Genomic DNA, 17,234 nt, shown 5'->3' with positions numbered 1-17,234 from the left:
TCTTCTCTTCACCACTCACATCCATCCTTCATAAATCCCCACCAACCTCACCCTTCAAATTCAACCACTTTCCCTCCAAACCCCCCATACATGGCCGAACTCCTTCTCCCCTCTCTCCTATAAATACCTTTCTTCCCTTCTTCATTTTCACACAACCTAACACCACTTCCTCCTCTTTGGCCGAACACACTACCATCTCCCCTCTTCCTCATTTCTTCTTCTTCTACTCTCTTCTTCTTCTTTTGCTCGAGACGAGCAACATTTTAAGTTTGGTGTGGTAAAAGCGTTGCTTTTTTCGTTTTTTTCCATAACCATTATGGCATCCAAGGCCGGAGAAACCTCTAGAAGAGGAAAGGGAAGGCAAAAGCTTCCACATCCGAGTCATGGGAGATGGATAGATTCATCTCAAGGGTGCATCAAGACCACTTCTATGAAGTTGTGGCCTTGAAGAAGGTGATCCCCGAGGTCCCCTTTTCACTCAAAAAGGGTGAATATCCGGAGATCCGACATGAGATTCAAAGAAGAGGTTGGGAAGTACTTACCAACCCCATTCAACAAGTCGGAATCTTGATGGTTCAAGAGTTCTATGCCAATGCATGGATCACCAAGAACCATGATCAAAGTGTGAACCCGGATCCAAAGAATTATCTTACTATGGTTCGGGGGAAATACTTGGATTTTAGTCCGGAAAGTGTGAGGGTAGCATTCAACTTGCCTATGATGCAAGGAGATGAACACCCTTACACAAGAAGGGTCAACTTTGATCAAAGGTTGGACCAAGTCCTCACAGTTATATATGAAGAGGGCGCACAATGGAAGAGAGATTCAAGAGGCAAGCCGGTCCAATTGAGAAGGCATGACCTCAAGCCCGTGGCTAGAGGATGGTTAGAGTTCATTCAATGCTCAATCATTCCCACTAGCAACCGGTCCGAAGTTACTCTAGACCGGGCCATCATGATTCATAGCATCATGATTGGAGAAGAAGTGGAAGTTCATGAGGTTATAGCCCAAGAACTCTATAAAGTGGCGGACAAGTCTTCCACCTTAGCAAGGCTAGCCTTTCCTCATCTCATTTGTCACCTCTGTTATTCAGTTGGAGTTGACATGGAAGGAGATACCCCCATTGATGAGGGCAAGCCCATCACCAAGAAAAGGATGGAGCACACAAGAGACCCCTCTCATCAAGAGATCCCTGAGATGCCTCAAGGGATGCACTTTCCTCCACAAGACTATTGGGAGCAACTAAACACCTCCCTAGGAGAACTAAGTTCCAACATGGGACAACTAAGGGTGGAGCACCAAGAACACTCCATTCTCCTCCATGAAATTAGAGAAGACCAAAGAATCATGAGAGAGGAGCAACAAAGACAAGGAAGAGACATTGAGGAGCTCAAGCACTCCATAGGATCTTCAAGAGGAAGAAAGAGCCGCCATCACTAAGGTGGACCCGTTCTTTAATTTCCTTGTTCTTTAATCTTTTGTTTTTCGAAAATTAATGCTTATGTTTGTCCATGTTTGTGTCTTATGATCATTAGTGTCTTAGTGTCTTAGTGTCTATGCCTTAAAGTTATGAATGTCCTATGAATCCATCACCTCTCTTAATAAAAACGTGCTTAATTGAAAAGGAGAAGAATTGCATGAATTTTAAATTTTATAACAGTTTAATTATATTGATGTGGTGGCAACACTTTTGTTCTCTGAATGTATGCTTAAACAGTGCATATGTCTTTTGAATTTGTGGTTCATGAATGTTGGCTCTTGAAAGAATGATGAAAAAGGAGACATATTACTGAGGATCTGAAAAATCATAAAAATGATTCTTGAAGCAAGAAAAAGCAGTGAATACAAAAAAAAAAAGAAAGAAAGCAAGCGAAAAAAAAACCGAAAAAAAAAGAAAAAAAAAAGAGAAAAAGGAAGAAAAAGAAAAGAATAAGAGTTGTGATCCAAGGCAAATAAGAGTGTGCTTAAGAACCCTGGACACCTCTAATTGGGGACTCTAGCAAAGCTGAGTCACAATCTGAAAAGGTTCACCCAATTATGTGTCTGTGGCATGTATGTATCCGGTGGTGATACTGGAAGACAGAGTGCTTTGGGCCACGGCCAAGACTCATAAAGTAGCTGTGTTCAAGAATCATCATACTTAACTAGGAGAATCAATAACACTATCTGGATTCTGAGTTCCTAAAGAAGCCAATCATTCTGAATTCCAAAGGATAAAGTGAGATGCCAAGACTATTCAGAGGCAAAAAGCTGAAAGCCCCGCTCATCTAATTAATACTGATCTTCATAGATGTTTTTGGAGTTCATTGCATATTCTCTTCTTTTTATCTTATTTGATTTTCAGTTGCTTGGGGACAAGCAACAATTTAAGTTTGGTGTTGTGATGAGCGGATAATTTATACTCTTTTTGGCATTGTTTTTAGTATGTTTTTAGTATCTTTTAGTTAGTTTTAAGTATATTTTTATTAGTTTTTAATTAAAATTCACTTTTCTGGACTTTACTATGAGTTTGTGTGTTTTTCTGTGATTTCAGGTATTTTCTGGCTGAAATTGAGGGATCTGAGCAAAAATCTGATCCAGAGACTCAAAAGGACTGCAGATGCTGTTGGATTCTGACCTCCCTGCACTTGAAGTGGATTTTCTGGAGCTACAGAAGCCCAATTGGCGCGCTCTCAACGGCGTTGGAAAGTAGACATCCTGGGCTTTCCAGCAATATATGATAGTCCATACTTTGCCCAAGATTTGATGGCCCAAACCGGCGTTCAAAGTCACCTCAAGAAATTCCAGCGTTAAACGCCGGAACTGGCACCCAAATGGGAGTTAAACGCCCAAACTGGCATAAAAGCTGGCGTTTAACTCCAAGAGGAGTCTCTACACGAAAATGCTTCATTTGCTCAGCCCAAGCACACACCAAGTGGGCCCGGAAGTGGATTTTTATGTCATTTACTCATCTCTGTATACCTTAGGCTACTAGTTTTCTATAAGTAGGACCTTTTACTATTGTATTTAAATTGGGAGATCATGTTTTGATGATTGAACCCTCTTTGGGAGGCTGGCCATTCGGCCATGCCTAGACCTTGTTCTTATGTATTTTCAACGGTGGAGTTTCTACACACCATAGATTAAGGTGTGGAGCTCTACTGTACCTCCAGTATTAATGCAATTACTATTGTTCTTCCATTCAATTCCACTTGTTCTTGTTCCAAGATATCACTTGTTCTTCAACTTAATGAAGGTGATGATTGTCACGGATCATCACCATTCTCACCTATGAACAAGGTGACTGACAACCATTCTTGTTCTACAAGCATGCGAGGCTTAGTGAATATCTCTTGGATTTCTGATTGCACGATGCATGGTTGATCGCCTGACAACCGAGTGCTCGCCTGACAAACGAGCCAGCCATTCCGTGAGATCAGAGTCTTCGTGGTATAGGCAAGAACTGATGGCCGCATTCAAGAGAATCCGGAAGGTCTCACCTTGTCTGTGGTATTCTGAGTAGGATTCAATGATTGAATGACTGTGACGTGCTTCAAACTCCTAGCAGGCTAGGGCGTTAGTGACAGACGCAAAAGTATCAATGGATATTATTCCGGCCTGAACGAGAACCGACAGATGATTAGCCTATGCTGTGACAGAGCATCAGGGACGTATTTTCACTGAGAGGATGGGAGGTAGCTGCTGACAACAGTGAAACCCTACACGAGCTTGCCATGGAAAGGAGTAAGAAGGATTGGATGAAGGCAGTAGGAAAGCAGAGAGACGGAAGGGAAGGCATCTTCATACGCTTGTCTGAAGCTCTTACACCAATGATATACATAAGTATCTCTATCTCTATCTTTATGCTTTTTTCGTTTATCACTATACCCATTCGAGTCTGCCTGACTGAGATTTACAAGATGACCATAGCTTGCTTCATACCACCAATCTCCGTGGGATCGACCCTTACTCGCGTAAGGTTTATTACTTGGACGACCCAGTGCACTTGCTGGTTAGTTGTGCGAAGTTGTGTTTATGCCATGGTATTGAGCACCAAGTCTTTGGAGCCATTACTAGGGATTGTTTATGTTTTGAAAAGTATTGATCACAATTTCGTGCACCAGAACACAAGGAATTAAAGATTTCATGGGCGAGCAGCGACGCGCACGCGTGAAGCACGCGTACGCGTGATTAGGAAAATGCGCATCGACGCGTACACGTGGACAATGCGTACGCATGATAGCCGTCACCTGCTGCATATCAGAAATCACCGGGGGCGATTTCTGGGCCCTTTTTAACCTAGATTCAGGGCCGAAAGTCCAGATTAGAGCCAGGGTTGTAGCTGAAACTTAGACACTTCTCATTCTCACTTAGTTTTTAGTTTTAGTTTTGAATTCTAGAGAAAACACTAGCTCTCATAGGGTTCTTAGCTTTTTCTTAGTTTTGCTTGGATTGGATCTTGAGAGAGTTGCTACTACCTTCGGTTGAAGCCTCCATCATTATAGTTTGCTTTTCTGTTACTCTACTCCTTTATTTTTCCATTTAGTTACTTGAATTCATGTTTGAATTTTCTTAATTTTAAATGTATTGATATAATGAACCATTTTCATGTTTAATTCCGTTGCCTGTTTGATTTTGTTTAATCAATTATCAATTCCAATTTTGCTTTTATTAATTTAATTTTAATTATTATGTCTCCGATCTACTCCTTTCTCATGTTTGTGAAAATGACATTCATGTTAATGGAGTAGAGCTCTCAACTTGGTTTGGGAGTTGATTAATTGGAACCCCTTAAGTTGGAAAACTCAAGTGTTAATTTGAACTTTGAAATTGTTGCCTAACTCTATTTTCACTAACTCTAGTCCTTCCCTAGGAAGGGGCTAGGACTTGTGAGTCAGAGTTAGTGTACCCAATTGACCTTCCTTTGCAACTGCAAGAGGATAATTAATTGGAGGCAATAACTTTTACTATGTTACTTGGGAAAACCAACAAGGATAGAAACTCCAATTAATCTTCTCCTAGCCAATGCTTTCTTATTTTAAATACACAACACATCTTGTTATCATTCACTGCTTTAATTTTTAGTTATTTAATTTTCCATGTTCAACCCTCACAAATTTCTCATAAAAATCCTGATCAATAATTTACACTGTTATGTCAACTCTTTGGGAAACGACCTAGAAATTCTACTCCCAGTTATTTATTCCTTAATTGTGACATCTTTTAAATTGACAGTGAGAATTTCATCGGTTAAGACTGTACTCACAACGTAGTTTCTATCAATATTTCTTACAATATATCAGTTAATAGTCAATGCTTAGTATACATTTCGTAACTGTAAAAATATTTAGCTTTAGTAACTACAAATAAGAGAATAATTTTAATACATTTTCGTTATAAGAAGATTTTACTATATAATCGATTATATCACATACTTTCGCTGATATGTTAATATATAATTAAATATCATTGTAATAGGTAGCTTTTATAAGTCATGTGTAACTTTCCCCTATAGGTAGCTTTTGGGGTTAAGTATATTCCGTAATATGGTATCAAAGTATGTTTAATTTTTGTTATTGCCTTATTGGTCTACCCTTTATATGTCTAGTCAATTAAATTTCATGCTCCAAGTCATTAGTCCCACCTTGCCTAGAGATAAGGACAAGATAGACTTAAGTATTTGCCAACCCTTCCTTAGAGTTTGCTTTTAGGTTGGTTAGGCTCAACTCAGCCCTAGTACAATTTTACGAGCAATCTGCTCTGTTGATTTTTCTCTTTCCTCATTGAATTACTTAAATTTTCCCAAATTGTTGCAGTTGAATGTTTTGGCAATGTATGATCAAACAAATGTCGACTATAATTGAAGATGATTTGTTCAACTTGATTTAAAATTTTAGGAAAAATTATCTTTGTAATGCTCCTCTGTGATTTTTTTTCTTGTTTCTCCAAAAAGGTCTGGGGCTCAAAGTGGAACGAAAGATCATACTTCAGAACAAGAAAAGTAAAACTCGACCACGAGTGTCTTTCCATGGCTGTCCTTGTACAGGAAGTGATAAATACGGACTATGCTTTTGTCATCCACACAACCAATCCGTCTTCTGGAGACGCATCAGAAATATATGTTGAGGTATAATTAATTGATTTTATGTTTTTAAGCGTATGCCTCCACACACTTTGAGATACGAATTTATTTGAAGAAAGAATTGAAAGGACAAAAGCAGCAAGACATTAAGTGTCAAAATTTTTTGACATAGGTGGTAAAGGGGCTCGGAGAAACACTCATCGGAGCTTATCCTAGACGTGCTTTGAGTTTTATAAGCAAAAAACATGATTTGAACTCCCCTCAAGTAATTTTTTAATGACCCCTCTTTTTCGGAAAAATCCGTATCCTTAGTTATCATTCTTTTTTAAGATTATGTCACAACGACAACTACTACAATCAAGCATTTCCCATTATTGACTACATAGATCATTTTGAACATGTTGCATATGGGGAAATAACCTAGCACCAACACAATCACATTATTGTATGAATCAAGTAAAAGAAAATCAGAGTAAACATGGGAAATTACCTGTACCAGTATTACATCTGTTGCATGAATTTTTTGTTATTTTGCTGATGGTTTTGGGCTTCTCTAGATCTTCGAATATCCTAGCAAACCTATTGGCCTGTTTATTAGATGGTCAATTATTTTTCGATCTGATTCCAATGGTGAAGACCTAGAAGGTTATGCTGGAGCTGGCCTTTACGACAGGTAAACCTTTGCCTTTCATACCACTTCTTCGATGTTTCATTTAATTAACATAAATTTAGTGAAAAAAATTCCTCCAAACTATTTCATTTTATTCCAAATTCTAAATGAAGTGATTCACCATTTCTTCCAAAACTTGGATTAAAGATGCAGAATTCAAAATTAATTGAACGTGGTATTTAATTAGCTTTAAGTTCATGTGAGGTGGATTTCTACTATGATAATCAAAGAAATGCTATGTAATTCTAGTTGAGAGAGTGAATTTTAGTTGCCAGTTAAGAAAATTTCTAAACATGTTTTGTGTTCCCTTGTTAATTTTGCTATTTCTGAATTGCATATTTTGATTGTTGTATGAGCTTATTGTTCTTTTTTATTTTCTGCATTAGATGCTCTGTATTGTTTATGCAAAGGGGGAAGGCCTTCTATGACTTCCAGTTCAACAACACAAGGCTTGTAAAATCCCCAAGCCTTATGTACGATCCAAGGGAAAGAAGTTTGACACGGCTAGAGAAAGGAGGAACAACAAAGGACTTAGGGTTTAAGTGGTATTGTTTTTGTATTTTTCTTCAGTTTTTAGTTTTCGAATTTGAATTCAAGATTTATTTTGTATTTGAGTATTAGTTTTTTAATGTATAAAATAACTATAGCAAAAATTATATATGACACTAATTACTATTTGATTTTTCTTGTAATAAAAATTGCATACTATATTTATAGGTTTGGTAATAAAAAAGGACTAAAAATTTATAGTGCAGCGATGAAGGTAAAGTCAAAATAATGATTTTTTTAAAAACTTAATTAGGCTATCGCCACGCTTTAAAAGCGTGGCCGTATCTCGCTATTACTACGCTTTAAAAGCGTGGCCATATCTCGCTATTGCCACGATTTAAAAGCGTGGCCACATCTCTCTCTATTGGCACGCTTTGCAAGCGTAGCCGTATCTCACATATGGTCATGTTTAAAAGCGTGGTCATACCTCTCACATACGGCCACGCTTTTAAAAGTGGCAATCTATAAAAAGCGTGGCGGAAAAAAGTGTGGCGATAGGTCACCAAAAACATGGTGATAATGAAACCGCCACCCTTTCAGAAGTCACCCTTTCAAAAACGTGGCCGTAGCTTAAAAAATATGGCGAAAAGCTATCGCCACGCTTTTTTCAGCTTTTTGTCACGTTTTAAAAGCGTAGCAATAGAACTGTTTTCTTGTAGTGAAAAGGACTCACCATGAGGTAGTCAAGCAATTTCTTTTAGTGAATGATCTTAAAGCTACATACGATAATGATAACTAGAATGCAATGACATTATTTGATATATGTAGTTGATGCTCTTTAGAAGGATAAATCTTTGTTGTTGTATTTAAAGATAATATGATAAAATATAAATTTAATATTGTACACCTTGTTACATTAAGTACTAAAAATTTTTGGTGATCAATATTTTTTCTTTATTTTTGTCTTATATTTCAATCAACAGTTGCCAATTTTCCTATTTTTTTCACTAAAAGTATTAGTTCTTTAATATTCTTCTTGAATAAAAATAATAAATTAAATATAAATTTTATTAAATTTTTATACATTGAATGCATTAAAAAAAAATTAAAATTTGCTCTCATAATTGTGAGCTCAACCAATAATACCCTTAAAGCCACTTAATTTTTCTTATTTTAGACGAGCTACAAATTCAAACTTGGATTACACGGGAAAACCTGAACCTGAACGCGGTTTACGTGATATTATAGAGGATTTTAAAGTCAACTCTCTATGATGACAAACGACCATAGAAAACAATTCGCAGTGTTCACACACAACACTTTGTATTTTTGAAAAGAAATTTAAAACCCACCGCAGGATTCTACGCCATTCGTTTATATACAAAACAAAATGAAAGCGGTAACATCCTGTTTTTATTTTTTCCGTTAGAATGTGAGTATTATGTTTTATTTGCCGAATATTTATGATAAGCTTTTCTGCAATCTTTAAATAAAATAAATAATAATATAATATTAAAATTATGTTATTATTTAATTTTATTTAATAAAAGACGATTATTTTATATTAAGTTCAGAAGATTCAAAAAGTTTAATTTTATTAGTGTTATTTATATTAATAATTTATTTAATTTTTGTTTTAATTAAATATTATTACTTAAAATAATTATTTAAATTTTTACCATACTCAATTACTGTAATTATCTTTTAAAATATTTAAAAATTAATTTTGTTGACTCAATGATTCAAAATCGCGACACACAGTACTTAATACGTCACGTGTTGCAACGCATGCCTCCTCTCCTTTGATTAAGTGATACTTAGTCACTAATCACATGATATAAAAAACACAATTTTTCTTTCTCTTCACAAAATAGACGAAGCCATGCATGGGAAAAATGGAAGATTTTGTTGATTTTCGGACTTTCCGAACTTGATTCCTTGAGATTCGTGATCCTCATAAAAATTCTGATCCGATAGAAGTGATAGTATCTTCATCCTCTACGCAGTGATGTGTGTTTTGTTCGGTAAAATCGCGAAGTGGAGCTGTCCCTGCCAGGAACCAGTTTGGCCAAACCAAAGGAGGGGAAGAACCACTGAGTTTTCAACCTTTTCGCTCCGTTTGACCGATTAGAAACCTCCTCCAATATCTTGTGTATTTTATACGCTTCACAAAGGTAGGGTTTGACTATTTAATTAGTTAAAATTATGAATGAATTGATATATGAGGTGGGATTGTTATTTGTCTGTTGCTCAAATCTGTGATTGTTGGCTGTTGAAATTTTAATTGAATTGCTACTGGATTTATTGTTGTGTTTCGACCATATTGAGGAATAAGGCACTGAGAAGTTTTTGTTGAATAATTGGCTGGAATCTGAATTATAAAATAGTATGTAACTGAGTTCTGATGGTCAAATTTTGATTTGGAATTAATTATAACTAAATGAGTATTTTGAACAGAGAATTCGAGTAAAAAGGAGCAGAGGCTTGACTTTTGAAAAACATTCAATGAATAAAATATTTATTTATAAACATATGAATTTATTGAAATTAATTAAATTTAGTTTTTGAAGAAAAATATTGGGTTTGAAATAAAGGGTTTAAAGTGGAAGATGGTTTTGGGAGAAATATGATTTTAATTGAACGAAAAAGATTTTATTTGAAAACAGAAAAACTGTGTCCAATTTACTTATTTTAATGAAGTTTTGAGTGTTTCAAAATTTATAAAATATTTTAAATAATTTATAAAGTAAACAGTGAAGATTGAGTCTCTTTTATAGAAGTTCAAAGTTATTTAGAGTAATTTAAAATACGTCAATTTAATTAAAGTAACTTGTAGAACATGCTAATTTCCAAAGTTTAAGCATATTTATCTATCTTATTCCCGTGGCATGTTTATGCATATTTTTAAAAAGTATTTATAGAATTCTGAGATATTTAGAAAAAATGATACTAAAGTTAAATCTCATTACCCGCTCTGTTTCAGTTTATTATTTTAGAGAAATTGTGGTATTATGAATAAAGAATTATTATATCTTGAAAGGTATTTAATTATGTGATGAGATGTTGAGGTTTGAAGTGCTACACCAATGACTCTTTTTGTCATCAATTTATCAGGCGGATTGCCAAAGAGCAATATAGGGCTATAGCTCAAGAGTGTGACTCGTCACTTTAATCTTTGGAGCAGTACGGGCACTATAGCCCAAGAGCATGCGGGTGCTATAACCCAATAGTGTACCGAGCACTATACCTCGAAGCGATGGCAATGAGAGACAATGTCCGTAAGGATGTAATGTCGGGCGCGGGTCAAAAACCGACAGATGAGCTCATTACCTGCACTAGGGTTAGACATGCATCATACTTGTTTGCGCATATTTCTTGTGTGTCTTGAATTCGTTCTTGTGGTTATATGTTATATGTTTTTTACTCTTGATTGTTGTTTGCTCTATATTCTTTTGTTGTGGTCTGATTGATCTGGGACACGTAACCGATATATATATATATATATATATATATATATATATATATATATATAGTAACTTAACTTGTTTCACCCCGACCCTATTAAGAACTCCCCAGTTCTTACCCCCTATCTTTCTATCCCCTCCAGATAGAGATGAGTGTCATTTTCTATGAGCTCAAACAGCTTTTCGTGTACGAGGATCCTGTCCTTCACAGCTTCCATGTGATGCCTACGGATTTTTGAGTCCGTAAGTATGCAGTTAGAGATCATCCATTTCATTACTCGCTAGCTTCATCCCTCTTTGATCCTGATGCACCGTATACTTTTCTGCTATCTTAGTTACATCCCGATTCTATTCATTATCCTTTTGATCATGTGCATAGAGGTCCTATTCCAGCACAGCAGGATGGTCAGGCAGTGCTCAAGCCTAGCCCTGTCATCGATGACTATATCCCTGAGTTTTCTCCAGTAGAATTTGATATGTCAATAGAGTCTCTTTCTACTCGCTCCTCTAACCCTTTCACCATAGAGCCTATCAGGACTTCTGCTGCAGCTTTTAGTCAGCCCTCAGAAGTTGAGTAGATTTCTTTTAGTGGTATAGCTTCTACAGGCGACAACAATGATGGTAGTCCCCAGAGTACATCAGAAGTCATCGTTATTTCAGACGATGAAGATCCTGAGATGGATATAGAGATCATGGACTTAACTTCTGACAGCAATTAGGTAGCGACATCAGCATCTTCTTTTGGCATCTCTCCAGTTTAGTGTTTCTTATGTTTTACACTCTCACTTTTGTTTTTCGAGAGACAAGGTTAGATTAAGGACTTCCTATATGGGACAGACCCCGGATATGTTTTTGAGTTTTGTATATGTAAATAACTATGATGGAGTAACTAACTTTTCATCTTTTGAGTGTTGTACGTATATATATATATATGTATATATATATATATATATATATAGTTTATTATCTTGTTTGTGTATGTATCTGTTTATCGTTCTGGTAGAGATTCTATTTTCTTTAAGGACGGTTTTTCATAAAAAAATCAAGTTGCGTTAACTCAATTATAGGCTTGATATTATTAATAACAATGTCAGTGTAGTTTCAAGTTGGTAACACTCAATGTTTCGGTATGAGCATACCATACTGGAAATTGGGTCATTACAATTTGGTATCAGAGTAGTTCGTTCCTGTTAGAGCATGAAGAATGTACTCAATCATTCGTCATTGCATACTATGTGTTGTGTCTCATTCTAATAGAATATTCTTGTGATATAGACTATATGACTATCACTTTGTATCCATTTTAGGAATTATTCATACTTTAACTTGAGATGTTAAGACTGATCACCGTACCGTTGATTGTTGGGTGTGAACAGGGTCTAGATGGCTACGCGGGGATGAGGTCGTGGTAAATGACGTGAGGTTCCAAGAGGTGTTCCAACGCACGATTCCGATACCTTTAGCGGTAGTGAACACCATAGCTGAGGCTATGCATGAAATGACGACTGCTATAGTTCAAGCAACTGACTATTTACGAGATAGGAACGGTGACCGTAACAGGTCTGGCAGTAGGGTATGTACAAAGGATGGTAACGGTGCTGGAGGTGTTGAAAACAATGACAAGCCGATGACTCTGACGACATTCCTGAAGGTGAACCCGCCAAATTTCAAAGGACTCTTCTGGCAACCGAGGCAAACAACTGGTTTTAGGGAATAGAAAAGTCGTTGAGGGCCCAGCAAGTACCCGAAGTACAGTTTGTTGAGTTTGCGACATATATATTAGAAGGAGTGGTTGAGCACTGGTGGCATGGAGTGCAGAGGTTGTGGCAGCAAGATACGAGGGAGATTCTTTGGGAAGATTTCAAGGAGGAGTTTTATAAGAAATGCTTTCCAAAGTCTATTTGCGAAGCTAAGGAGATAGAGTTGATGCTGCCGAGTCAAGGAAACATGTCAATAGCTGAATATACTCGGAAGTTCGAAGATCTGAGTTGTTTTTCGAAGATCTGCCAACGAGATCCTGATAGTTTTGAAGAATGGAAATGTCTAAAGTATGAAGGAGGACTTCGTGATGAGCTGATACACACTTTAAAGTCTTTGGAGCTTCGAAATTTTGCAGAACTTGTTAACAAGAGGAAACTTATGGAAGATTGTGAGAAAAAGATGGCGGCAACGAGGATGGGTCATCAAAACTTGCCACAAAGGAATGCTAGCAACTTTCACCAACCTACGTTTCAACAGAGGGTGCCTTTCATGAATTCTAAAGTACCTCAGCGCGGTAATCAACGAGTTGGGAACACCTCTGGTAGATCTAATTTTGCAAACAGAGGTCGACCAAGGCAGAACCTTGGCAAGCAACCTCAGCAAGGCCGCATGGATCAATTATGTAGGTAGTGTGGAAAGGATCACCTCAAAAGGCCGTGTCAGTTTAGAGCATACGCTTGTTTTGTTTATAGAGAAATAGGGCACATTGTGAAGGATTGTCCAAAGAAGCCTAATCGAGATCTTGCTATAGCATTACCACAAGGGCAAGTGCTCGTAATGTCTGCTGATGATGCTACTGGTTCTGACTCCTTGCTCCAAGGTCAGTGTTATATCAAGACTTGTTGCTTAACAGTACTGTATGAGTTTGGTGCATCACATTCTTTTATTTCATTAACTGTCGCACGTGAGTTGGGTTTAGTTTTCTCTTAATTGAGTTTTCACCTAATTGTCAATACATCAAACTCACATAAAGCATTGACCAACCTTGTTTTGAAAAAGTTTATTACAAACTAATTTCAAAATCAATTATTTATTTGTAGCTTCAATTTTAGAAATTATTTTATTAAAGAATATTTAAAAAAAATTAAGAAGCTTGAATTTGTCGCATCACCGCCCAGCTGCGTCCAGCACACAACCCATTGCTGCCGTCGTGTGTTGCCGTCGAAGGAGGAGGAGCGTGAACCATAGCCATGAGGAGAGGGAGTCGCGCTACCGTCCATGCGCCGTTGCAAATCATATCTGAGATGAGGGAGAGGACTGCGATGGGGGAAGGAGTCGGGCTACCCAGTCGCCGCCTGTGGGAAGTCGTCGTCGGTCTGCACGCCACCAATATTGTCGGTGTTGTCACGAAAAAGAGAGAGAGCCACGCTGGAAGAGAAGAACCGTCGCGGAGCTGTCCCTGCCATTGCGCCCAGTTGCTATCGCGAGCCTCATTGCCGCTGATTCTGGTGCGCCGCCAAGCTCTTGCCGCCGAAGAAACCCGTTGCGGTCGCTGATGACCACCGCCGGTAAGGAATTTTAAGTTTGGTTTCAGTTCCTTTGGGTTTTGGGAAGGTTTTTGACGCTGCGTGGTTGTTATAGTCACCGTCACCGGAGTTCTAGTCACCGTTGTCGTTTAGGATGGCTACCGGGGCTACCTTAGATCAGTTCAGAGTCGTTTCTATTTCATTTTTCTTATTTTGGTAAGTGTTTATGTTTTTGAAATCCCTACGTTAGTATTCTTTTATGTTTAGTTATAAACACTGAGGTTTTGGTAACATAGGGTCGTGTTCTGAGCGTTGAATGTCGCTTTTAAGTTGTTGTGAGTGTTGTGAAAGTGATCAGGGATTGAGTTTGCAGTTGCTATTGGTTTCGAGTTGAGAGAAAAGGTTTCGTTGGCGCGTTTTGGGTTATGGTTTCAACTTGTCGAGGTAGGGGATGTCTATAAAAACTAATTTATTTTAAAATGGAATTGTTATAAATAGATATGATGTGCGAAATTCATTGTTGGTGATTATGTAAGTCTTATGAGTTGTCTTATTTGTATTAGATGAATATAGTTGCCTGTTTGATTGAAATAATGTCTGATTTTGTCCAAAATGGAGATCTTTGGTTGTTTTGAATTGAAAGTCTGAATTTTACTTATTGGAAACTAATTTGGTCTTGAATCCATTAGAAAAGAGTTGAGGATTGGTTTGGTTGAGACCCGAAAAAGGTGGCAAAGTCCAAGTTTAAGGGGAGATGCTGCCGAAATTTCTATAAAATCTGAGATTTTGTTTAAAGCATTATTTTAAAAATAATGAATTATGTTTTGAATTGAATGTCTGATAAATGAATTATATTTAAACTTACCTTATTAAGAAAATTATTATATTTTGAATGTAATTTATTTAAGAAAAGAATTATGTTTTAAAGTCGATTTAAATATGAAAATTCTTATGTTTTGGAATTTGATTTAAGTAAACAGATTTGGAGAAGTTTTATTGGATTTAAAAGAAGCCAAATTTTGATTGATTGATTTCACTTTATGACGTTTTAGAAAAAGTTTGAAGTACTCTTTGAAATCTTGATTTAGAAAAACTAAAACAATTTTCAAACCCTTTGGAAACACTTCAGATTTTGGAATGAAATTGAAATTGGTTCTTGGATTCAAATGATTTGGTTTTGGAATAAGTAAGTTGTTTTAAAATTGGGTCGGAATATTTGGATACATTACTTGGTTTTGGATTTGAATTTTACTTTATTTATTCAAGTCAAGAAGTTAAAGTTTTAGAGGTTTTCAATGAACTTAAGGAAATGAGTTAGGTTATTCTCTCCTAAAGTCTTGAGATTCTGCTGAGAAATTTTATCACCAAACCCTTATTTAAAATGAGTGATTTTGAGTCTTTCAAAAGAGATTTTGAATTTGGCATGGTTTTGAAATTGTTTGGAAGTTTTGAACAGATGTGGAAAGTGGCACCATTTTGAAAACTAATTCTTGGCAATAGGTGAATTGAATACGTTTGTTATTTGAAAATAAATTGGCCAAGAATGATTTTTGAAGATAAGATATTAAGCCTAATTGATTGCGGATATTACTGAGAATATGATGAGGGTTTCTGGCCTGGCAAGGATGGTGGTATAATCCCGCTTGCTCAGTGCGTAAACCGTTGTGCAAGGATGGTGGTTTTATCCCGCCTGCAGTGAGGGTGGTGATTTTATCCCGCTCACGTATTGATAATTTGTTTAGCAAGGACAGTGGTATGATCCTACTTGCATATTGTTTTGTGTGTCCAATAAGGATAGTGGTTTAATCCCGCTTATTGTGGAAGCAAGGACGGTGGTTTAATCCCGCTTGTGTGTTCCGAGCATAGATGGTGGTTTAATCCCGCTTATCTGAGTCGGGTCCGACAACATAACCGATGCGTGAGCTCATGGCCAGTAGGACAGGCATGCATCATTTGCATCTATGTGACATTGATTGGGTGTGATTATTTTATATGCGGTTTGCCTATGTGAATAATTACGCTTAATTGTTAATTGCTCAACTTGATGTAACTGCTTGATTGTGCTTGAACCTTCTACTTGTGTTTGTGACTGAAATTGGTTGAATTGGTGGTGAATTGGCTGTGGATTAATTTGTTTGGGCCTAGGACCATGGTTGATTACGAGATGGGTCAAAGGCCGTGTTTGATTTGAGTTTTCGGTTTGGAAAAGTATGAAAAACTAAACCGGTTCAGCATAGACTTAATGAACCTATGCTTGGAACAGTTTGGTCATTCATGCTGTTTAGGAAAAATTTTAATAAGGCTTTTGGATTTTTTAGAAGTTAAGAGTTTTCCCTTTCAGAAAGGATTTTGGATTTTGAATATTAAATCTTTGGTTATGAAAGATGCATAGGGCGGTTATTAATTACTGTACTTTAAAAATGGTCTTATTTTTGTATCATATTATAGCAATTCTGTGACCCTATGGTGAGAACCCTTTTGAGTACGATGTTCTCACTCCCCTACAGGTTTTTCCCTTTTCAGGATATGGGCGAAGAAGCTTCAAAAGAGTTATATTCATTTTCTGTTTATTCGATATTATTTTGTATTATCTTAGTTATTATTTTTCCTTCACCTTTATTTTTAGCAATTTTTGCAAGAACGATAGGAGTTTTGATATGTGAAGTTTGTATATTAGTATGATATATATATATATATGTGTGTGTGTGTGTGTGTGTGTGTGTGTGTGTGTGTGTCGTATTTGAAAGTGTTGTAATCTGTATTGTAATGTATGGATGTATGTTTTGAATATTCGGTTTTAGCTTTAAACAGGCTCATATTTTAGTACTAAATATTTTAAGAGTTGTCGTAATACCCAAGCTATCAGAGTGGCACAGCTGGAAGTGTGACTTTTGATAATTAGGGTGTTACAACCAACGATTCATAAAGGGTTTTGCTCAGATAGCCCTACCACTCACCCACCTCACTCGAAAAGAAGTATCATTCGAATGGACAAGAAAGTGTGAAAGAAGTTTAGAGACACTGAAGGGGAAACTAACAACTGCATTAATATTAATACTACCAGATTCACAGGAACCTTTTGAGGTATATTGTGATGCTTCTTTGAAAGGATTGGGATGCGTACTGATGCAACACAAGAATGTGGTGGCATATGTGTCAAGGCAGTTAAAACTCCACGAGAAGAATTACCATACTCATGATCTTGAGTTGGCAGCAGTGGTTGTGCTCATGGATGATGATGAAGGAAGACGAGTTAATTTCACCTTTTACAAATTTGAGGCTAGGAATGAAGGACACATCAGAAGGAGTCGTCATGGCACATT

At 36.8% G+C, this 17,234-nt stretch overlaps 1 protein-coding gene across 6 annotated transcripts; it reads left to right on the top strand.

The window, feature by feature from the left end:
- The first annotated feature begins 5,616 nt into the window (after window positions 1–5,616).
- LOC130936324 (alpha-glucan water dikinase, chloroplastic-like) lies at window positions 5,617–7,411 on the top strand. 6 transcript variants are annotated; one of them, XM_057866376.1, is made up of 5 exons: window positions 5,617–5,690; window positions 5,933–6,106; window positions 6,234–6,326; window positions 6,619–6,734; window positions 7,118–7,411. In XM_057866376.1, the coding sequence occupies exons 2-5, from the start codon at window positions 6,008–6,010 to the stop codon at window positions 7,350–7,352; spliced, it is 543 nt and encodes a 180-aa protein (XP_057722359.1). In that variant the 5' UTR covers window positions 5,617–5,690; window positions 5,933–6,007; the 3' UTR covers window positions 7,353–7,411. The 6 variants fall into 6 exon arrangements, with proteins under 6 accessions (XP_057722359.1, XP_057722361.1, XP_057722356.1 ...); XM_057866375.1 differs by having other exon boundaries at window positions 5,631–5,812; XM_057866378.1 differs by lacking the exon at window positions 6,234–6,326.
- Window positions 7,412–17,234: the final 9,823 nt, after the last annotated feature.

The sequence above is a fragment of the Arachis stenosperma genome, chromosome 6 (genome assembly GCF_014773155.1).
Source record: "Arachis stenosperma cultivar V10309 chromosome 6, arast.V10309.gnm1.PFL2, whole genome shotgun sequence".
In the NCBI taxonomy this organism is placed as follows: Eukaryota; Viridiplantae; Streptophyta; class Magnoliopsida; order Fabales; family Fabaceae; genus Arachis; species Arachis stenosperma.
This window is presented reverse-complemented; position numbering and strand designations above follow the sequence as displayed.